The sequence below is a fragment of the Ursus arctos genome, unplaced genomic scaffold (genome assembly GCF_023065955.2).
Source record: "Ursus arctos isolate Adak ecotype North America unplaced genomic scaffold, UrsArc2.0 scaffold_23, whole genome shotgun sequence".
Classification (NCBI taxonomy): domain Eukaryota; kingdom Metazoa; phylum Chordata; class Mammalia; order Carnivora; family Ursidae; genus Ursus; species Ursus arctos.
Window position 1 is genome coordinate 39,622,273 of NW_026622908.1, and position 20,733 is coordinate 39,643,005.

Sequence of the window (20,733 nt, forward strand, 5' to 3'; positions counted from 1 at the left end):
TACAGAACTCAGAGGGTCTATTTATTAGGAAGGAGATGTCAGTGCTTTATCAAAGATGAAGAGGTCAGAGAGGGATGGTGGGATAAAGGCCTCTCAGCTGGGACATTTCTTGGCCACAATGAGGACAGCAGAAGGCACAAGTCCTGAAGATGGAAGAAAACAGCTCTGACCACAGAGACCCTTGTCTTTTGCCCCCCAAAATTTCTGGCCTCACACCATCTCCACAAAGTCTTCTCCTGGCACTCCTTCCTTTCTCAGGCATCCCCTCCCCTCCCCTAAGTCCTGTTTCTGGTCCCAGACGGCATACCCAGCTCCTGCAGGGGCCGTTCCATGTCAGCCTCGGAGAAGGCCCGCCGGGGGAAGCCACTGAGCAACTGCACAGGGTCCTGGTCTCCCCCAGGTTCTTCCCCACGGTGGAGCTCCACGTAGAGCCTCACAGCTGCCAGCTGTTCCCGTGCCCGGAAAGTCTGGGTCAGTGAGGTCCCATCTGGCAACCTGACCTGAAGGCAAGCAAGAAATACAGTATTTTGAGCATCAAAACTGATTGAGGTGCCCAAGTAAGGAAAACAAGAGCTGCAAAGTTGGTTTGTTTCCTCTTCGAGAGACTGAACCAGCATAATCACTATTTAAAGCACCCTAATGAACAACCACTTATTCTTTGCTTTACTAAGCAGTGAAGAGAGGCTCCAGCTTCCTCACATTTTAACAAACACAAGGATAAAAATCATACAAAAATATCTAGATAAATACCCCATCGTGCAAATAGCTACGTAATAAACCAAATGAAAACATAAACTAAAAATGTAACTGCTGAGTAAGAGGGAGGTATGGATTTAAATTAAGACTGGGGCAAGAGAAAGTTGATATCTTTCCTAAGAGTAGAAGAGATAGGATTTCAAAAGTCATTTACAAAGAAGGGAGAGGTTTGGCAAAGAGAATCTCACTGCATAAACCTCTGAGCCAGGTGTCTCATAGGCCAACGAAGGGGTCCCAGACGCAAGACAGGAATTAGAATCAGTACCTGTATTCGACACTGGTCATACTCCCGCTTGGTGGGAGGCTCCTGGCTGGGAGAAGAGGGAACAGGACCTGGCTCTGTTGGTGGAGAAGGCCGAGAACCCACACTCCCACCATACTGGAAGACAAAGGAAAACACTGATCAGGCTCTCACCCACTCTTGAGAGGAACATCGAATGCCCATCCTTTCCTTCTGAAGCTAGAAAAGGCACTCTTTTTTACTAGCCCATCTACTTCCTTACCCCAGTGTCTTCCCGATCACCTACCTTCTTGGCTCTCTCTGCTTTGTCTCTTTCAATCTTTTCTCGGACTCTCTGTCTGGAATGCAGACAGAAAGAAAGTAGGTCAGACGTTGACAAAGCAAACCTAGCTTCCCATCTCATTCATTATCCAACATCCCCATCACCCAGACCTGGCTGCTAACTCTTCAGCCTTTTCCCTCCTCCGCTCCTCAGCAGCCCGGCGCATCTCATCTTCCTGAAGCCTCTGTCGAGCAGCCGACAACTCTTGCCCTTGTTTCCTGCGCTGCCGTTCCCGTTCCAAAGCCTCTCGCTCCTCTCTTTCTTCCCGCTCCCGCTGCTTCTGGGCCACCAGCTCCAACATCCTATGTTGCAGAAAAGAAAGAGCTCAAAAGAAATGGACATAGATCGAGAAGCTGAGTTTATAACAGGGACTCAAAATGAAATATGAGAACACGTATCCAGAGAGATGAAAAAAAAAACAGAAAGGAAACCGCCAAGGCAGGACAGAAGGAAAGTGTAAAGTTCCAGTTCGTTCATCAGACTTGTGTACTGTGGACAGATGGAAGGTGACCCTCCGAAACGCGACACTGTTCCTTACTATACCTCTTAGTCTGTTCCTGTCTCTCCTCTTCACTCAAAACGGGTTTGCCTTCTCCGGCAGTAGAGCCGGTTCCTACAAACAAGCAATCAGTATTACTGCCCGTTCATCCTCCTCGAGCCCTCGTGAATAATCACACTGCGTCCCTCAGTCAGTACCTTCAGGGCCACCTTGCTCCGAGGAGGTGGGTTCCCTTCCTAGGACATGTCCAAGGGGGGTCGCCAGCGGCTCGTCTACATCAGGGTCGTCTTCGTGCTCCATCAGCCTGGCAGGGAATGTCGGGAGGGAGGTTACCACTGACGCTGCCCCTCCCAGCAGTCCCCCAGGCCCCTGCCACCCGGTCTGAGCGCTCACCAGTCCATTGCAGCCTCGATGCCCTGGTTCCCTGTGAGGGCCAGAGCCTTCTCCCTGGGGGCAGAAACACCGTGAATAGCGCCCGCGAGCCATGGTGCTGGTCAGGCTGGGGCGTGGAGCCTGAGGCCAGGCTGGGGGAAAGGCCAGACAGGTCCGCGATGCCCGCGGGCCAGGGTTTGGGGGGCTGCCTTACGCGCGTCCCCTGGGGAAGCCCATCTCGATGAGACTCTCCAGAGCCGTCAGCTCCGCCATGGCGCCGCCACCGCCGCTTCTGCGGGGACCTGGGGGAGGGCGCGAAGGAGGGCGCAGGGGGGGTGGGGGTCAGCGCGGGGTGCCGCCGGTCCGCGCGCAGTCCCGCCCCCGACGCCCCAGCTGGGCGCTCTCTCACGTACCCGGCTCTGGACCCTCAGCGGACACGGACGAGAAGAAAGCCGAGGGCAAGCGGAAGTGCCCGGATCTGTTTGGGTCACGTGGAAGCGGGCGTGGACGGGTGCCGCCGAGAGCCAGAAAACACAGGCCTGGCCCACCCGCCGGGACCCGGCGCGGGCGGGGACGGGTGGCGCGTCGGGGTCGCGGCCCGGGAGGCGACCCCCCAGCTGGGCCGCCCGGCGGCGGTGGGGAGGAAGGGTGGTGCGGCCCTGAAACCCGTGGGCGGACTGTAGCAAGCTCTCCATGGGGTCCCAGGGCGCAACCAATTGGAATGTTATTTGGCGTTGTTGATCTGGAACCATAGAAATGTGCGTGGTCTTTGACCCCCTCATCCTCTCCGGGGAATTGAGCCATCCTCCGTCCCACTGCCAAAGGATCTTTGCAGAACACGATTATCTGATCCTGCCATCACCTCCCTGCTTAAAAATTCTCCATGACACCTAGTCTCTTAGGATGAAATTTAAGTGCTAGTAGTCCGGCTTCGTCCGTTTTCTTTGTTGTTGTTGTTTGTTTAGAGTCCTGTCTGTAAAAGAACAGTAAGCACTTGCCTTGGGTGCCTGGCAAGGCTGTACCGTGTAAATACTGGTAGTGCGCAGTGTCATCTCCCACCACTTGCTGCTAACTCGTGCATATTACAAAACAGGCCCTCAGGCTCGTCCAGGCCTTTACACCTACCAGTCCCTCTGCCTGGGATGTCCGGGCAGTCCCAGTCATTTTTGAGACTGGACCCCAGGTTTGCTTTCTAAGGGAATCCTGCCTTGACCACCCCCTTTCCACCTCCCAGCTCCACTAGAGACTTACGTGATTAATGCCTGTTCAATCCTCACAACAATCTGTATGATTATACTATTATTAGTCACAGGAAACACAGAAAAAGGAGATAATTTACCTAAAGTCACAAAGCTGGCAAGTAGCCAAGCTGGGATCCACACCCATGCGGCACGCATTCACTAAACCGCTATGCTATGTTCCCTCTCCACAGCATCCTAACTCAACTCCTTACTTGTCGCTTCAAACCCTTTAGAGCTTCAAATTCCTCGCCTCCTCCCAGCCGATCCTATCTCTTGTGAAGAGTAAATGTATGCAGAGCAGGCCTTGTAATGAGAGATTGGGCCCTCATTTGTAAATGAATAAATGTCAAGGAAATAGGGGAGCAAATAAAACCGACACGGTATTCACTACAGTGTGGTAAGTTGTTAGAGAGAACGCATTTATTCTAAATTTATCCTGAGGTCCAATGATTAAAAAAATCATTAATTGTATAGTACTGCATCTTTTTTTTTTTTTTAGATTTTTTATTTATTCATTTTGAGAGAGGCAGTGAGAGCACTAGCAGGGGAGAGGAGCAGAGGGAGAGGGAGAGGCAGGTTCCCGCTGAGCAGGGAGCGCAGTGTGGGGCTCAATCCCAGGACCATGAGATCATGACCTGAGCTGAAGGCAGACGCTTAACCGACTGAGCCACCCAGGCACCCCGATACTGCGTCTTTCATCTACTTCCAGGTAAGCACCCTATAGAAATCACAAACGTGAGGATACATAAAGATCCCCACAGCACTGAAGACAAATGTTCCAGTAAAGAGCCACGGCTTCTGTCCGTCAAGGATCATCGTCCTACGGAAAGCTGTGCAGCCTTTAACATAACCAAGGAGACTATGATTACCCACATGGAACATCTATTGAGTGAACAAAGAAAATACCGTCACTGAATAAAAATCTGCTCTGCTAGGGGTGATTACCTCTTGAGAAAAAGAGGAACTTTCCTTTGTATTCTTCAGCAGTATTTGAAATTTGTATAAATGTTAGTTCTATAATTAAAAGTTGTAAGACCAGCAAAAATGAGGATTATACTCTGTAGCAACTCAGACTTTTCTACATCCAGTTGGTTTATTTTTTTTTTTTTAAGGCTTTATTTATTTTCCTGGGCGGGGGGGCCGGGAACAGAGGGAGAGAGAATCTCAAGCAGGCTCCACGCCCAGCTTGGAGCCCCACTCGGGGCTTGATTTCATGACCTTGAGATCATGACCTGAGCTGAAACCAAGAGTCTGACACTCAACCGACTGAGCCACCCAGGCGCCCCTACATCCAGTGAATTTACAGATGAATTTAAAAGTGTCCACTACTCTGAGAAATAGGTGCGCGGACAGGGGAATGAAAAGGGTCATGAAAAATGAAAATGTCTTCCTGTTATATTTCCTTTAATGTTGGTACAGTGGACATAAAACAGACACAGATTGAGGGAGAGTGGGGGAAATCCTTGGATCTGGGAAATGCCCCAGACGGCAGTTTAAGCAGTCCCTGGTTCTCTACCCCATGCCAGTCATTGATCTCCACCCACTTCAGACACAGTTGGATTCTGACTCAGGTGTGCCCATCTTCAATATCTACATGAAAGGTAAAAGAGGGAGTAGTCTTGCCCCAAACTCCCATCCCGCGGTGATTGTTCTCAAAATCCCACTGAAGCCACCAATGTGACAGGGCTCTTTTGAGGGTCTATGACAGGGATTGGGATCAGCTAACTACAGCCAACAGACCTAATACAGCTGGGGCCTGATTTTGAAAAGAAAAGGCCCATGAGCTAAGAATGGTTTCTATGTTTTTACATGGTTACGTGGCTGCAGAAGTACCTACATATTATCTTTGATTTTATGCCCTGGAACGGCAGTATGTGATTTACTATTTGGTCCTTTAAGGAAAAAGTTGCCAAACCCCTCTGCTCCTTTCAGAACCGCAGCCTGGAGCAGGACGGAAAGTTTGGGAGGTGAACAAGCTCTCGGGCTGAGCCCTGAGACTCAGCTGGGGCCCCAGGCGCCTGGCCTTCTATTCTATTCAGGGCTGCAGCGGCAACCGCCCCCTCCCAGGGAGTCCAGGCGGAGCTGTCCTCTCCAAGCCCGGGCTCAGCTGGGCCCGAGAGGCCCCCAGGCTGCTTCAGAGCCCTGCTGTTGGCTGGGAGGCCGGCCGGTGGGGGCAGCCCCAACGCTCCCGCAGGCAGAAGTGCCAGACCAGAGCAGAGCAGGTCAGCAGGGCCAGCACCGTGCCCACCCCTACGGCCGTGTGCACCAGGGTAACGGGTCTGGGGGGCACGGCCAGCCTGCCACAGGGCCCGAAAGCGGGGCCCCCCACCCCCTCAAGGCCCTCTGCACCTGCTGGGGGTACGCTGCTTTCTCCAGCCCCGTTAGCAGCCACCACGCAAACGACATAAACGCCCCCAGGCATCAGTCCCTTCAGTTCTGCTTGGCGGACCGTGGAGTTGAGCGGGGGCCCCTTCTGGGTAGCCCCACTGCCTTCCCGGAGCAGCAGCCAGTACTGGTGGACCGGGGAGGAGGGGGCACACCAGTGCACCACGGCGCTGCTGTCCTCGGCCACGACGTGCACTTCTCCCAGGCGCGGCGGGGCAGGCGGCTGGGCGGGGCTGGAGAGCCCAGGGCACAGGCAGGCCTTGGGCCCGGCCCTCTGCAGCTCCCTGCACGGCACCTGCAGGTGGCGGCAACTGTCGTAGTCACAGAGGACTGCCGGCGGAGGCGGCCCTGGTGTCTCATCTTCCTCCTCTTCCTTAAGGGCTTGAGGGGCCAAGGGCCGCGTTGTGGGAACTAAGGAGAAGGTGACAGCCAGGAGCCACAGAAGGCAGGGAGAGCCCAGCATGGAGTCTGGAAGGGAAGGAGGTGGAGAGGTAAAGACTGTCCAAACCCCATGCCTTCTAGGCCCCCTCCCTCAACAAAACCTCTGGGGACTGGGACACACAACTGGGGGCCAAAAAGTGAACAGGAAAGAGGAGGAAAGGAGGCAGACACACTTATTTGTCAACCGACTTCTGAACTTTTGGACTTGGTTTGGGGGGGGAAACAACAAACGTGGGCTGACCCCAGAGATGGGTGTGTGACCGGCAATGGGTGAAGTACCAGAAACAGTTCATGAATAAGCCAAGTGCTGGAGGGGAAAAGAGGAGGAAATGATTTACTCAGTCTGCGGAAGAAAGGTGGAATAACTCCCAGCTGCCACCCGAAGAAAAGATCTCAGTAAAATAATTGTCCGTCAGCGACACATGCAAAAACCCAAAAGTAGAGCGGACAGAAATGAGAAAGAAGAGATGGGCTAGAAGGGGGAAACTTAAGGACCCTGGAATCCCCCCACCTGTCTAGGGAGCTCCAATCCCTGCCCCCCACCTCCCACCCCCCCTTCCCTGCCCCCAGCAGCCCCTCACCAGCGGGGAGGTCTGGCGGCAGTGTAGATCTCCGGCCAGAGGTCTGTGGGTGCAAGGCTGGGGCGACCCCAGGAGCACAGGCAGCCGGCAGGTTTTGTCGGTGTCTTCAATTTCAGTCCTGTTTTTGCTCAGCTTTTATACCCTTCCACTCTGATGTCACCACCTAGCCCCCCTCCCTTGCCCCCCCCTTTCCCGGTGAATGCCAAGAAACGGGCTGGTCCCTTCAGAGAGCCTGAGTCACGGGGCCGGGGATCGGGGGCAGCCACAGCAGCTGTTTCATCTGGAGGCCAGGATGCCTGGGTTCAGAGACGGCTTTGGAATGTGGAAGGCAGCCAGGAGCGGAGAATCACAGGGCTGAAGCTATGTGGAGGGATGAGGAGGGGAACAGAGGGGGCCACCTGGCTGGTATCAGAGGAGAAAACAGCTGTGACAGCATGGGGCCTGGGCTTCAAAATGCTGTTTCAGTTAAAATCCTACCACATCCATGGCAGTCATTTCCTGTCTTCGGCCTCCCAATGGACAGAGAAAGGGAGGGGTGCAGAGGCCAGAATGATGCAGCCCGGCTCTCCAGACCCGCCCTACACGATCCCCCTCCCCAGAGTCACGTGGATGGAGTAGGCAGGATAGGTTTTCTCGCCTTGCACTTTCTAGGCTTTGAATGGAGACGGCTGTACCTAGAATGGTCCAGGTCTGGAGACCTTCCCCATCAGCAGGCAGCCCCCGACAAGACCACCTCCTCCAATGCAGGGTGGCGGGGAGGATGCCCGTGGAACACAGGGTTCTCCAATGGCAATGAATCCCTTTCAAGGAGTCAGGCAAGCAGCTGGCATGAAAATAGTTTATTGGGGGAACCGAAGGAGAGGGGAAGGGGTCAGGTGGGAAAGGACTGGAATGTGAGGACTCGGCCCTGTTCTCCTCAGGAACTAGAACAGGTGGAGCGCTGTCGGAGATTGCCCACAGGGGGTTCAGAACTGCCCAGAGTCTCTGGGGCAGGGGCAGGGGCAGGGCCAGGCAAGTTGGCCTCCGTCAGCAAAGCTGCGTCTTCCCAGGAGCCTGAACCTGGGCCAGAGGAGGGAGAAACAAAAATCCCAAATGGGAAATTAAGTAACCTGGGGCTCTTCTCCCCCAACCAATATAACCTCCTTCCTACCCGCATGCCACCTCCATTCCACCCAGACCCCTGTGCCGAGCGCCCCTCACCATCACTGGCCTCTGGCTCCAGCTCCTCCTCTCCATTCAAGGGCTGTTGATCTGCCTTCTCCTCCTCAAGGAGCTGGCCCTCTGCAGCCACAGGGGGAAGGCAGAGGTCAGGCTTGAAGAGGCTGCAAGGGACAACTGAGGACTTGTGGGGAGGGTGGGCGGGTGAGCTGCGGCACCGTACCTGCCCCTGGGGGATCTTCAGGGCTCTCGCCATCCTCTGTGATGTCTGATAGCTGGGTTGACTCCTCCTGGCCTTGGGGCCCTGTGCCTCCAAAGTGGGTAGAGAGCGGGATAGGGCTAATGCGGCTGCTCCCAGGCAGCGGGGCCAAGCTCACCTCCCCCAGCCTGTCCTCTGCCCCTCAGCCCCGCTGTGAGGGCCTAAAGCTTCGTACTGGATAACACAGGAGCCCCCCTCCCGTCCCGTTTACCTGGATGACGGGCCGAGATCCTTCGCTGTACTGCCTTTCGGGAACGGTCTCTTCTCTGGATGTTCACCTGTGCGGGAGGAACCTGTGAGCAGCGAGTGTGATCAGGGACCTCGCGCCCCGGCCCTGGCTGCGCCCCAGCCCACTCCTCAACCAAAGAAGGATCACGAAGGGGAGGGGAAGGAGGTCCTCTGTGACCTGCAGAGAGAAGCGGTGTCGGGGCCAGATGCCCCCCCACACCCACTGCATGTAGCTGAAGAGCACGATGACGCAGAGGAAGGTGAAGTTGCTGGCGACACCTACGAAGGCGCAGGTCATCGGGAAGTTGTAGAGCAGGTACCTGACGCAGGAAGAGGGTGGCAGTTACTGGACGGCACTGACCTTCTCTCTCCCCAGAACTCACTGCTAGGAAGGTGCAAGCTCTTGCGCTTAAGGCCGGCCCTCAGGGGAGTCGCGGAGCCTGCGTCTGCTCCCTCACCTGAGCCCGGTGAAGTGCGCGTGGATGCGGAGGTAGGCCCCGTACAGCTGGATGCGCTTGCTGTGGATCTCGACGACCGCTCCGGTGGTCGGCACGTACTGCGGACGGCAGGGCGGGGAGCATGAAGCCCCGATCCTGCTGCCGTCACTCTTACCCGCCCAGGCCGAAGCCCACCCCCAGTGTCTCCGTGGCTGACAAAGCCCAGAGGCTCCGCAGGCAGAACTCTGGGCTCGTGGGGAGAGCAGTCTCTAGTCTCCCTTCACCCCCTTACCGAGTTCTCCCTGTATTCCGGGTAGAGCTCCACCTCCAGGACCTGCTTCTGCTCTGCAAAGCCAAACAGCAGGAGGCTGGAGAAGACCAGCGTGTCCAGCATCCGGAGCAGGTCTGAGCGGTAATGCAACATCACCTACCAGGGCCAGGAGGGGAGAGGCTGGGGACAGGTACCTCCCGATTTCCACAGCTCTACCCACCCCGCACCGAGGCTCCTGAACGGTCTGTGAAGCTAGCTTCTTCCTCAGGTCCCCTGCTCCCTCATTTGCACCTGCTACCATGCTCCCCCACCCTTGGCCCAGCCATTCCAGCGGCTTGAGTAACAGGCCTGCTCTGCCAGACCATGTCTCCATTCCCCTCTTCTAAGAACCTGCGAGGGTTAAGCCCCACTCAGTCTCTGATCTTTCCCCCCAAGCAGTTCTACCATTCAGAATAGACTAAGTTTCAGTGCAGCACCCGAAGCTTTGTTCTCCGTGTAGACATTCAGGCATTTGCTTCATCATGTGGCTCTGTTGATAATTCATGTACGAATGGAGCCTTAATATCTATTGAACACCCACTGTGGGATCATAAGCACTGTCCATTTCTTCACCGAATCCAAACTAGTCTTGCTACGGGACTATTACTAACATCCCCAGTTAGTAATGCTTTGTAACCAAGGGGTTAAAGAAGCTGTTTCTCAGCTAGTATGTTTCCGAGTGAGGACTTCAGCCCATTTTGCCTCCACTCTTCAGACTTTGCCCCCAAACTGGACATGCTCATCAGACACCTGGGGTGTCTGAGTGGCTTGGTAAACTGACTCCTCTTCCCTATCTTGAGGAGTCTGTGACCTCAGAGCTAGGATGTTTTCTCCTGAAGCCCTACTCAGGTGTTCTGACATCTGCTGTCACCTCCGCACCCTCCCAGACAGGCCAGGAACACTTACGGAGCGCGAAGAAGTGGAGATGATGCGGCCACCTCTGGTGTAGCATGAAATGGTGACTAAGAACATGCCCAAATCTTGATTCACGGGGGACTCTGGGATCTCAAGCTCTAAGGTAACGCGGTACGGCTGTCCATACATCAGCACCTGCCCAAGGTAGCCCCATCTCTTAACAAAAGCCCTATTTTTTTAAACCATGCTGTTGCACCTCCCCCCATCCCTCCAAACACCGCCACCCCCCCCTTCCTTGGCTAGCGCAGCCGGCAGCTCAGTCTCTCCTCCCAGGAAGGTGCTGCCCCCTTGTGGTGGCCGGTCCCTCCCACTTCTGAGATCAGCATCCTGCGACTTCGCTGAATCACGCTCCGCTCTGTTCTGAGAAACGCTGGGTCACATTTTTTTCCCTTCTTCCAAAAGTGAACCGTCATGTTGCCAACTGGGCCATCTGTGACTCAGGCCTCTGTCCCCGTGAGGCCACCCCCCTGGGCCCAGCCTGTCTTCACTTACATGATTAATTAACCAAGTGCCAGAAGTGCGCACCAACTCCCCAGCCACCCCTCCCAGTCTCGGTCGCTCCAGATCAACTTCAGGTCACTCTGGGGCCCTTACCTTGCTTCTGTTGCTAGAACCCTGAGACTCCTAGTGGGAAGGCTTCTTCACTGGGATTAACCTCAAAGGTTAAAGATTTGCCACCAAACATACCCTGGTTTTTCCTGACCATTCCTATATTCTTCTAATCCTTAGTCAACTATTCTTATCTGAGCATGACCCCTCAGGGTGGTACGCAAGAATCACAGGGGCAAGAGTAAAGCTTTTGTTTTTAAACAGAGGGAATGGGGGCGCCTGGTGGCACAGTGGCTGGGTGTCTGCCTTCGGCTCAGGGCGTGATCCCGGCGTTATGGGATCGAGTCCCACATCGGGCTCCTCCGCTGTGAGCCTGCTTCTTCCTCTCCCACTCCCCCTGCTTGTGTTCCCTCTCTCGCTGGCCGTTTCTCTCTCTGTCGAATAAATAAATAAAATCTTTAAAAAAAAAATAAAAATAAACAGAGGGAATGGATTAAAAAAAAACCCAAAAAAACCCACAGCGAACCACCCCCCAAAATCCAGACACGGCTGAGGGTGCTCTGAGCACTAACACCAGGATAAAAAAGCAGAAAATCGCTGATTAAAGTCTTTGTACAGATTCTTATTTTCAGAATGAATTATCTGTTGAAAAAATGGATTCCATGAGATTCCTAGCCCCTGGAAGACGCCAGATGAAGACAGCTGCTTCACTGAATTTTTTGAAACATTTTTTAAGGACGGGGGAGGGCCACGGGGTGGGGGGGGGAGAATCTTAAGCAGGCTCCACACCCAGCATGGAGCCTGATACGGGGCTTGATCTCAGGGTCATGACCTGGGCTGAAATCAAGAGTCAGATGCTTAACTGAGTCACCCAGGCACCCCTGAAACATTTTAATAGGTAGTTCTCTGGGTGGGTTGGAGGAAAATGGGGAGTGACTGCCGGCAAATGGGTAGGCGTTTCTTTTTGGGCTGATGAAAATGTTCTAAAATTAACTGGGGGTCTGGCTGCTCAACTCTGAATACACTAAAAACGACTGAACTATACATTTTAAACGGGTGAATTGTATAGTATGTGAGTTTTCTCTGAATAAAGCTGTTTTATATAAGTTTTTCAACTAGTAATTCTGTCTAAACAAACATCATCTCCTCCAACGGGATCCACGGACTCGACCACCAGAATCTTGTGAATGACTCCATGCCTGTGTTCACATCTGATGGGCAGATTCTCGTTCTGTTCCCCCATTCCCATACAACGTCCACCCTTCCTTACAAGGTCCACTTCGAGCCTCGCCATCTCCACAGTCTCACACTGATCCCTCAAATTCTTCAGAAATGCAGAAGCTGCGCCTTACACTTTGCTGCTTAATGCAGCGTATAGATTTCTCTATCCATCCTGTGAGCTCCTTGAAACCAGGACCCCATCTTCTACTTCCAGCGAAGTGTTACACATAAAATAGACACATGACTTCCTCTATTCCTTCCTTCCTAAATGTTCACTGTAGATGGAGAAAATGGTCAACCTGCTTTAATTATCAGAGACTACCCTGACCGGAGTCCCCCCACCCTTCACCTTTCCCTTCCTTCCTCACCCCGCAGCTTCACAGCCAGTTGTTTTAGGCTCCCTGAACCACCGTTAGGATCTCGCAACAGGCCGCCACACAACCACACGCCCCACTTCAGGGGCAGACGTGCTGTGGCTTTGTTTCGCGCTCCCTCTTAGCATAGTCTATTATTTTTTTTTAGCCACAAAAGCACATCCAATCAACGTCTTCACAGAAGATTCTGTAATCACCTCCAAACTCCTTTTCTGAATAGCTGGATTAAAATGATGAATCTCGGCGCCCATGGGTGGCTCGGTTGGCTGAGCGTCTGACTCTTAATTTCAGCTCAGGTCACGATCTCAGGGTGGTGAGATCGAGGCCCCTCATCGGGCCCTGAACTGGGCGTGGAGCCTGCTTAAGATTCTCCCTCCCTCCCTCTGCTCCCCACACCTCAAATAACTAAGTAAAACAAAACGACCAATCTCTGCCTTACAAGATCCAACCTTCCACGTCACTACATCCATTTGGGACCCAACTCATGGGACCTGGTACATCTTCTTGACGGTGTATGGCTATGTCCTGGTCAAAGGAAGAGGTCAAAGGACACAGAGCAGGCTATTCGTACTGCCAAACAACGCCAGTCTGAACACCAATCTCAGAGGCCCCCAGATGCTACAACCTACACTCCTCCCTTCGGAGTGACCACTGAGGTCTATCCTGTGGCAGGCAGTGTCCTCCCATGAACCACTTTTAAAAAATACGTTTCAGATGCTTTAAAAATTCTTAGTACGTGTGACTGCTGATTACTACGAATTAGGCTGCTGACTAACAACTCAACAATGACGTGGATGCTCCAACGGCCCTTTGAAGCATGCCGGGATCCTCCTCCCCTCTCAGAGCCTCCACCAGCTTGCCCATTACAAACAGATGCACCCGCCATCCTGCACTTCCCAGAGCTTCCGGGTTCGTGGAAGTCCTACTGGCATCCGGCCCATCTCCTGGCACAGTACCCTTTGTAATGGCAGATCACACACATTTGTCAAGAGCTTCATAATTTCACACACAGGCTTTCAAAACTCTTGGGTGGAGTCCAACCTCATCCGGCGAAATAGCTGACTGGTTAATTTAGGTTCACTGAGGTCTAAAACACATCTCATCTAGTAGATACGGCCTGCCTGAAACAATCGGGAGAAGGGCATTGCTAACATCTACGGCAGGAAAAGAATAATCCACACGGCTCGGACTTTAATTTTTCTTTAACCTCCCTTTCCTTGAGAACTTTCCTCTGAGTCTCTATTACTCAATCCCTGCTCGCCAGGTCTTTCTCAATCCCTCCGATCTCAAGTCTTCAAAGCTCTAATGAAACCTCTCTTCAGCTCCCATACTCACCCGATCACGTCCACCCTTAGCCAGCGAGACATTGGCAACAGGGAAGGAGCACAGTAAGGAGGTGGAGGAATCACAGTCAGTCCTAGATGAGAATGGGGATGATACTCCACTAAGTTATCGAGTCTGCCTTACCTGTCCGTACACCTCCTTGGCCCCCTAGGGCTCCCTCTTGTCCCCCATCCCTGGAAAAGAAATGCAGCCAGGAGATTCAAGACACCTGAACGATTCTTTCATTCTCTTCTTGCTACTTCAGCTTATTTCCTCTCGTGAGAGCGGAAATTCTTACACGGGACTCAATGAACACTTAGTTGAATAGTTTCAGAATGAAGTGTTTCTCAAGACTCACTTGGGGAATTTGATAAAAATGCAGACTCCGGGGGGTGCCTGGGTGGCTCAGTCGGTTAAGTGTCCAACTCTTGATTTCGGCTCAGGTCATAATCTCAGGGTCCTCAGATCAAGCCCTGTGTTGGGCTCCCCACTGGGGGTGGAGTCTGCTTGGGATCTTTCTCCCTCTCCCTCTGCCTCCCACCCCGGCCACCTACTCACCGGTGTGCGTGCACACTCTCAATCTCTCTCTCTCTCAAAAAAAACCACAAAAAAACAAAACAAAAAAACCCCACCAGATTCCTGGGTCCTATCCCCAGATTCTGACTATTTCTGGTCTGGGGCCTAATTTGAGAAAATTCCTCCCGAGGGATCCACAGATGGACTTTTTTTTTTTTTCCTTTAAAGATTTTATTTATTTGAGAGAGAGTGAGTGAGAGGGAAAGGGAGAATCAGGCTCCCTGCTGAGTGCAGAGCTTGACATGGGGCTGGATCCTGAGACTCCAGGATCATGACCTGAGCCAAAGGCAGACACTTAGCTGACTGAGCCACCCAGGTGCCCGCACAGATGGTCTTTAAGAGGCTCACAAACCTCAACGTGTAAGCAAAATTACACATGGGCATGCATTTATATGTATGTGTGTGTGTACGTGTAACTTTTTTTTCCTGTAAGCTCTACATCCAACATGGGGCTTGAATTCACAACCCTGAGATCAAGAGTCAGAGTCACGTGCCCTACCAACTGAGCCAGACAGGTGTCCCTGTGCATACATGTTTTTACAGCAGAAAGGCCAAAGTTTTCATGAGATCATACCTCCTAAAAGTTTAAGCAGCTCTTAGAAAGTAGAGTTCATGATCAGGGACTCAAGACAGGGAAACAAATGACTTTGGACCATTGATAAGAATGCCCCTATCAGCATCTCTTGATCAATCCTATGGCCACTGTTAAGAGAAGGGGAGAGAATTTGGCAAGGTCTGTAAAATCAGGAGACCTGGGCCCCAGGTAAGAAGCAGGACTCTAGGACTTGATGTTCCCTGTCACCTTGTGTTTCCATAATCTCTAATGTGCGGGATTATCGGGAGTGGGAGAAAGTAATGTACAAGGCAACTTGCTGCTTTCCTAATACCTTCTCTACTGAAGGCCAAGTTAGTTCTGAGAGGACTCAAGGGATCTGGTTGGTTAAGAGGTCTACAGTGGCCCTGAGATCGATCTGACCCAATCCAAACAGAATTGATCCTCACAGTGACAGTCTAAAAGGGGATTTTTTTTTTCTTCTTTTTAACGTATTTCAGTAACCAGAGGTAGAACTAGGACCTTAGAGCCCTACTGACCCAGAGCTTCCTCAGCCTTGGCTGTGAAAGGTAAGAAGTCATATAAACACAGTGGGCTCAAATTTTCTCCTATGTAAATAAACTCTAAGGGCCCTAACAGCAATTTTCTCAAAGAATTCCTCTACTTCGGTAGAAGACCACTCTCACCTGTAGTAGAAATGCACGGGGCTGAGGTGGCTGACTGTGGGCATGTAGGAATAGTAGAAGGAGCCATAGAGGAAGACAGACACCCAGAGCAGAAGGAGGATGGTACAGAACAGCACCCCAAACTGCAGCAGCAGCTTGCGGGCACGACCTGCCAAGACCTGGCCCACCTCCTGGGCCCACAGTAAGGCAGGTACTGGTGGGTCATTGACCATGGCAGGGAGCGCAGAGTGTCTGGCCCCAGGTTCAGGCCTTGAGTTCCTAGCTGCTCTGCCACCTGGACGCCACCCCTGGCCATGGGATGAAGCAGCTGGTGGTTCCTGGAAAAAGAGAGAGAGGGGGAGAGAATGGCTCTTTTCCCAGGGGAGGTGGGGACAAAAAGGACAAGCTTACTGGACTGGGTTTGAGGAACCAGAGATGGCAGAACACAGCAAAGTCTTTGTTTCATAGGGCTTTTCTCCAGGTGATTACGTTTCTCAACCAATTATCCCTTCCCTTTTCCTTCACTGTGCTTCCTTTGGCCCGACTGCCCCAACACCTCAGCTGAATTTGTCTCCTGGACACCTGATTTCTGGGACAGGCCACGTTCATACTCATTCATAACAATATATAACATACAGAGGATGAGCACCTTAAAAGGCTTTTACACACATGATGACGCCGAGTCCACACCGCGAGGTGGCTGCCCCCAGAGAATGCGCGACTTGCCTAGGGTCGTACAGCCGCACTCAAAGCCAGCAGCCTAAGCGCGGTCGCTGCTGCCTCCCGACTTTCTCCTCTACGCCCAGAGTTGTGCTCTCTCCCCGACAGGGCCGCGGCCCACGCTAGGCAGGGCGTCCTGCAGCCAACGGCCGCTCCCCGCCAGCACCCCCTCCGGCTGGCGGTGGGCGCGGCGCCCGAAGCCCCCACCTAACCGCGCCAGCACGGAAACCAGCTCGCCGGCCGCCGCGATCCTGCAGACTCACCAGCTCGCAGGCTGCTGGGGCAACGGCGACAAGGGACTTCCGTCTCCCGGGGAAGCCCCGCCCACTTCCGCCGGCCGCCTTTGTGATTGAGGGGGCGGGACCTCATTCCAGGGCGGGGCCGGGCGCAAGGGGCGGGGCCTGCCGGGCGGCGGGTTTCCCACCACGCGCGCTGCGTATGGTCCCTCCCCGCGGTCCGATTCCCAGACCCAAGAGGGCAGGCGCCTCCCTCCAGGCCTCAGGATATGCCCCAGGGCACGCTATGAGTCAGCAGCATCCCCCTCAGCCCGCCCTTCGAGGTCGCAATCCCGGCCCTCCACCCACACCTTCACCACCAGCCATTTAAACCCCCGCAAAGGGGGAGAGGGGCGGATATTCAGCAGGCGCTGATTTTTATCGCCCACAGCTCCTTGGACCTGTAGGCGTCCAAGGCAGAGAGCCCTGCTGGCCGGCTGACTGGCCGGCCCCTATCACAAGAGTGATAGCATTTCAGCTCCGTTTTTTGTCTCCAGCATTTAGAATGTCATCGACCTCCTCTGACCCCAACTGGACTCTCCCTCGGAATACCCGCAGCGCGTTATGTACACGAGATCTTGGCAGACGGTACCTTCTATTTTGTATACGACTCTTCACCCCAAATAAGATCCCTCGGAGGGTAAGGTTAATATTGTGTACATCTTCGCATTCCACACAGTACCAAGCACGACCCTGCAGGCCTGGGATGTAATCTCTCAAACCAATACCCACACTCCCAAAACCCACCCTGGAAGCTCATCTATTTCAAGAAACACCCAATAACTTTCCCCACAGTGCCCCCTACCTCTTCTTTGTCCGATTCTTTGATCTGGTATCTGCACACCTCTTTTCCTGCAGCTTCTTCTCCTTGTTCTTTAGGCATCTTCCTGACGTACTTTGTTGCCCCTGGATCTTCCACTCGAGTCACTTGTGGCTAGAACATGAAGTGGTTGGTGATCTAGAAGCTGGTACCTGTAGCTCATCACATTTTCCTGGATACAGGGAATGGAGGGTCCCTGGGAAAGAAAAAAGAAGACTCAGGTACTACGGGCTATGTCAGAGCAGAGGGAGGAGGGAGGAGGGGGGCGACTGCCCAGCTGATGTCAGATTTTCAAATGAGCAGGGTCCCCCGCAGCCAGTACAGACTCCACTGCAGGCGATGTCACAGGTCCAGACCACCCCATTTAAGGGGAGGGGGGAGTCGGCCTGGGCCTCAGCTCCTTCCAGCCCCGTCCTAGTCCAGATTCGGAATGCCTGCAATGGGGGAAGGGCAGCTAGGGAGACAGTTCACAGTGGGGGTGTGCGTAGGGGCTGCAGTCAGCAGCCAGGCTCCCCCACTGGCCGGGCAGTTGGTATGCTCCAGGATCTGAGCAGCTCCTTCTAGCATCCTTCATCCTTCAGGTACCAGCGTCTGGGCAGTGCCTGAGCTGCAGCAACTGGGACCAGCCCTCGACAGACCTCTGACCTGACCTCCCCAGTGGACTTCTTTGTATTAGCTGCTTCTGCTGCTGCAGCAGATACTTCCAGCTGCAACTCCCTGCAAAGTGGGGCACCCATCTCAGGCAGGTTTTGTGCACCCCACTGACTACTCCCCAGGGCTGCCGCTGCCTGTGGCCTCAGGTGAGTAGGGAACATCCTGCTTTTCTCCCCCTGGGGCTCAAGGGGGCGGTGGGGGAGATTATGTGTCCTCATCAGGGCGGGGCTTTTTCTGGTTCAGGCTTTCAGAGCTGGGAACACACATGGCTGGAAGGGCTGAAAAGCCTTAAATCGGTTTTATGTCTAATGATCTGTGGCCCAGGCCGTGTGGGAGTTTGGAAGGCATTTCATCCAACCCTCTCCATTTCCTTAGCCCAGGAAGACAGGGATGGGAAAGGCCACTGGAGGATGAGGATAAAAGGAACAAAATATTGGGGCACATGACCCCAGTCTTGTAAAGACTGATGAAAAAGGAACACGGACGGGGGGGGGGTGTCTTCAGATGAGATTATGCAGCCCCTCACCCCCCACATCATGCTCTAAGGTATCCCTCTCTTTTCTCCAGGATGAAAGGGGAGACCCCTGTGAACAGCACTATGAGTATTGGGCAAGCCCGCAAAATGGTGGAACAGCTTAAGATTGAAGCCAGCTTGTGCCGGATAAAGGTGGGCGGACCCTGGGTCCCATTAGTTGCCCCAGTTGTGCAGTAGGTCCCCAAATGTCAGGTTAGGAGATGTTTTCTTTCCTGGACTCCCTGCGATCAGGGGAGGAGTCTCTGGCTCTGTAAGGACAGCTGTCCCCAGGCCAATCTGGGGGATGAGGGACGAGAATACTGTTTTAAGAAGCCCTAGAGATGGCAAAAGAGAACCCATTTGGGGAGGGAGGCTGCAGTCCCTCTCAGGGGATCTTGCTAACAATTCCCCTCCTGGCTGTGCCCCAGGTGTCCAAGGCAGCAGCCGACTTGATGACTTACTGTGATGCCCACGCCTGTGAGGATCCCCTCATCACCCCTGTGCCCACTTCGGAGAACCCCTTCCGGGAGAAGAAGTTCTTCTGTGCCCTCCTCTAAGTTGCCCTGTCCCTCGGCACAAGCTCTTCACCTTTCCCTCTCCTAGGCCCTTCCTTAGGTCAGTAACTGTCGTGAGCCCCTGAGGGTCCCTGCATCCCATCCCTAGCCCTTGTCCGACCCTATGAGGTTATCTGAAGCACAAAGCTCTCCGTCACGGATCTGTGGACCCCATTTCCTCGCCCACTGCGGCGTACCCCAACTACCCCCTGACCCAGGGCCCCCTTAGCTCCATCCCCAGGAGGGCCGTTCAGACTCTGCCAGCGTCCTGCCGGCTTCTCTCTGTGACCCGCTCAAGACAATGGAGAGAGGGATGGGCCGGGTGCTTGCTCTCAGTCTCACCTGGAGCTATGAGAAGGGTAAAGCCATTTGAAGAATAAAGTCATCCAGAGTCTCAGAGGACAGCTCCTGTGTTAGCGTTCTTGGGGAGAGGATCATCAGTCTGTAGACCTGGGAATGTGTGCGGCAGGTGAAAGGCTTGCCGTACCCCAGGAATAGGGCCAGTCAAATCAGGTTAGACTTGTCTAGGATCGGAGATCGCCGGGATGGGCGGGGGGGGGGGGGGGACGGCGGGCGCGAGACAGCGTCTCAAGTGGAAGAATTAAGTTACAAAAGACTCAGAGGCTACGGAGAACACTAACACACGCACGCACACGCGCGCGCGCAAGCACTGCACACAAGTGAAAACGAAAACAGACCGAACGGGGTAGATCGAGGGAGGGATTCCGAGGGCAATCGCAGATCGCAGCAACTCTGGAACGGAGGGGAGGAGCTCGGCTCCAGTTCCTGCGAAGGGGGCCGGTTTTACTTCTAAGATGGCCGCGCCCACAGCGGGCCCCTTTTCCAAGATGGCCACCGCCATGGGACCCGCGCCAATATGGCAGCCCCCCGTCACTGGGTTTCACGTACAGGGCTTCTGAGCTAGGCCCATACTTAAAATGGCGGCCCCAGGCAGCAAGAGTTCTCAATATGGTCCCTTCTGTGCTCATCTGGTCTCAAAATGGCTGCCCTGGCTCTTGCCAACTCGATGCCCATTCCTACCCACCCCGGAGTCTTAAAGTCGACGTCCCCCTGATCCAGGTGAAGGCACACGGGTGGCTATAAGCAAAGATGGGACAAGAGGACCCTCGCAAGCACAGCGTAGCAGGCGCTGGTCGCGTGGATCTTGCGTGGGAATCTAGGTTCTACAGCTTGCCAAGTGGAGGCTCCCTTTGGGGTGTAAACAGAAGTGTGCGGCCGGTGCTCGGCGCCATTCCTCGGTCGCCTCCTGGGCTCCCTAGGAGTTGGATGAGCCCGAAATTGTTTCAGTTTGGGTTTCCTGGTAGGGCTTGCGGTGTTCCCATTTCTTCCTCAGGCCCACTCTGTCACATCCGCCAGAAGCAACGTCCCCGCCCCTAGTGTGCCTACCAACCTTCCTAGTGATCCCAGCTTGCCATCTGGCCAGATGCCAAAACCAAGGCTTAATGTCTCACGAGCGCCTCCCAGACTCAAACTTGGCGGAGGTTTTAAGCCCGGCATGCTTTTCTAGAAGCCTTTTCCTTCCAAGGGTGAACATATGGAGGTGGGACCAGGGCCAAGGCAGGGAAGGTAACAGTCCCAGTGTGTCTGCTCCTCATGCATTATCCACATCCCCCAAATTCAGGGATATATCCTTCCCAGGGGAAGCCTAAGCCAGCTCCTGTTTTGTGTCAGGATACACTTTGGGAGAGGGCGCCTGAGTGATTCAGTTAAGTGTCTGCCTTCAGCTCAGATCATGCAGAGTCCTGGGACGGAGACCCACGGCCAGCTCC

The 20,733-nt window shown here is 53.9% G+C and overlaps 4 protein-coding genes across 9 annotated transcripts; 1 reads left to right on the forward strand and 3 right to left on the reverse strand.

The window, feature by feature from the left end:
• Nucleotides 1–2,705, reverse strand: UBXN1 (UBX domain protein 1). Of its 2 annotated transcripts, none has more exons than XM_026487641.4 (10): nt 2,604–2,705; nt 2,405–2,492; nt 2,212–2,265; nt 2,028–2,122; nt 1,863–1,932; nt 1,430–1,621; nt 1,284–1,335; nt 1,022–1,135; nt 308–500; nt 1–143 (listed from the first exon to the last, which is right to left on the reverse strand). In XM_026487641.4, exons 2-10 carry the CDS (start codon nt 2,461–2,463, stop codon nt 94–96), a joined length of 879 nt encoding a protein of 292 aa, XP_026343426.1. In that variant the 5' UTR covers nt 2,464–2,492; nt 2,604–2,705; the 3' UTR covers nt 1–93. The 2 variants fall into 2 exon arrangements, with proteins under 2 accessions (XP_026343426.1, XP_026343425.1); XM_026487640.3 differs by having other exon boundaries at nt 2,016–2,122.
• Nucleotides 2,706–4,818: 2,113 nt separating this feature from the next.
• Nucleotides 4,819–7,362, reverse strand: LRRN4CL (LRRN4 C-terminal like). The gene is made up of 2 exons (XM_026487716.4): nt 6,839–7,362; nt 4,819–6,284 (listed from the first exon to the last, which is right to left on the reverse strand). Exon 2 carries the CDS (start codon nt 6,277–6,279, stop codon nt 5,566–5,568), a length of 714 nt encoding a protein of 237 aa, XP_026343501.1. The 5' UTR covers nt 6,280–6,284; nt 6,839–7,362; the 3' UTR covers nt 4,819–5,565.
• A 300-nt stretch (nt 7,363–7,662) lies between these two features.
• On the reverse strand, nt 7,663–19,929 carry BSCL2 (BSCL2 lipid droplet biogenesis associated, seipin). 5 transcript variants are annotated; one of them, XM_026487713.3, is made up of 12 exons: nt 19,286–19,929; nt 17,207–17,417; nt 15,428–15,744; nt 13,625–13,706; nt 10,137–10,280; nt 9,213–9,347; nt 8,942–9,039; nt 8,662–8,803; nt 8,467–8,533; nt 8,220–8,300; nt 8,039–8,119; nt 7,663–7,897 (listed from the first exon to the last, which is right to left on the reverse strand). In XM_026487713.3, exons 2-12 carry the CDS (start codon nt 17,282–17,284, stop codon nt 7,755–7,757), a joined length of 1,368 nt encoding a protein of 455 aa, XP_026343498.1. In that variant the 5' UTR covers nt 17,285–17,417; nt 19,286–19,929; the 3' UTR covers nt 7,663–7,754. The 5 variants fall into 5 exon arrangements, with proteins under 5 accessions (XP_026343498.1, XP_026343497.1, XP_057173173.1 ...); XM_026487712.3 differs by having other exon boundaries at nt 8,220–8,306; XM_057317190.1 differs by having other exon boundaries at nt 8,220–8,306; nt 19,642–19,725.
• Nucleotides 17,355–19,337, forward strand: GNG3 (G protein subunit gamma 3). The gene is made up of 4 exons (XM_026487718.4): nt 17,355–17,442; nt 17,803–18,021; nt 18,443–18,542; nt 18,818–19,337. Exons 3-4 carry the CDS (start codon nt 18,444–18,446, stop codon nt 18,944–18,946), a joined length of 228 nt encoding a protein of 75 aa, XP_026343503.1. The 5' UTR covers nt 17,355–17,442; nt 17,803–18,021; nt 18,443; the 3' UTR covers nt 18,947–19,337.
• Nucleotides 19,930–20,733: the final 804 nt, after the last annotated feature.

What these genes read in the sequence shown, in the direction of transcription:
- UBXN1 (XM_026487640.3), bottom strand. Translation starts at nt 2,463, where the DNA reads ATGGCGGAGCTGACGGCTCTGGAGAGTCTCATCGAGATGGGCTTCCCC. An exon ending in ATCGAGGCTGCAATGGACTG is followed by an intron (nt 2,123 to 2,211) that starts GTGAGCGCTCAG and finishes ATTCCCTGCCAG; the next exon opens with GCTGATGGAGCACGAAGACG. An exon ending in ATGACCAGTGTCGAATACAG is followed by an intron (nt 501 to 1,021) that starts GTACTGATTCTA and finishes GCTTGCCTTCAG; the next exon opens with GTCAGGTTGCCAGATGGGAC.
- LRRN4CL (XM_026487716.4), bottom strand. Translation starts at nt 6,279, where the DNA reads ATGCTGGGCTCTCCCTGCCTTCTGTGGCTCCTGGCTGTCACCTTCTCC.
- BSCL2 (XM_026487712.3), bottom strand. Translation starts at nt 17,284, where the DNA reads ATGCCTAAAGAACAAGGAGAAGAAGCTGCAGGAAAAGAGGTGTGCAGA. An exon ending in CTAAGGGTGGACGTGATCGG is followed by an intron (nt 10,281 to 13,624) that starts GTGAGTATGGGA and finishes TACCTTGGGCAG; the next exon opens with GTGCTGATGTATGGACAGCC. An exon ending in CGGAATACAGGGAGAACTCG is followed by an intron (nt 9,040 to 9,212) that starts GTAAGGGGGTGA and finishes TGCCGTCCGCAG; the next exon opens with TACGTGCCGACCACCGGAGC.
- GNG3 (XM_026487718.4), top strand. Translation starts at nt 18,444, where the DNA reads ATGAAAGGGGAGACCCCTGTGAACAGCACTATGAGTATTGGGCAAGCC. An exon ending in CCAGCTTGTGCCGGATAAAG is followed by an intron (nt 18,543 to 18,817) that starts GTGGGCGGACCC and finishes GCTGTGCCCCAG; the next exon opens with GTGTCCAAGGCAGCAGCCGA.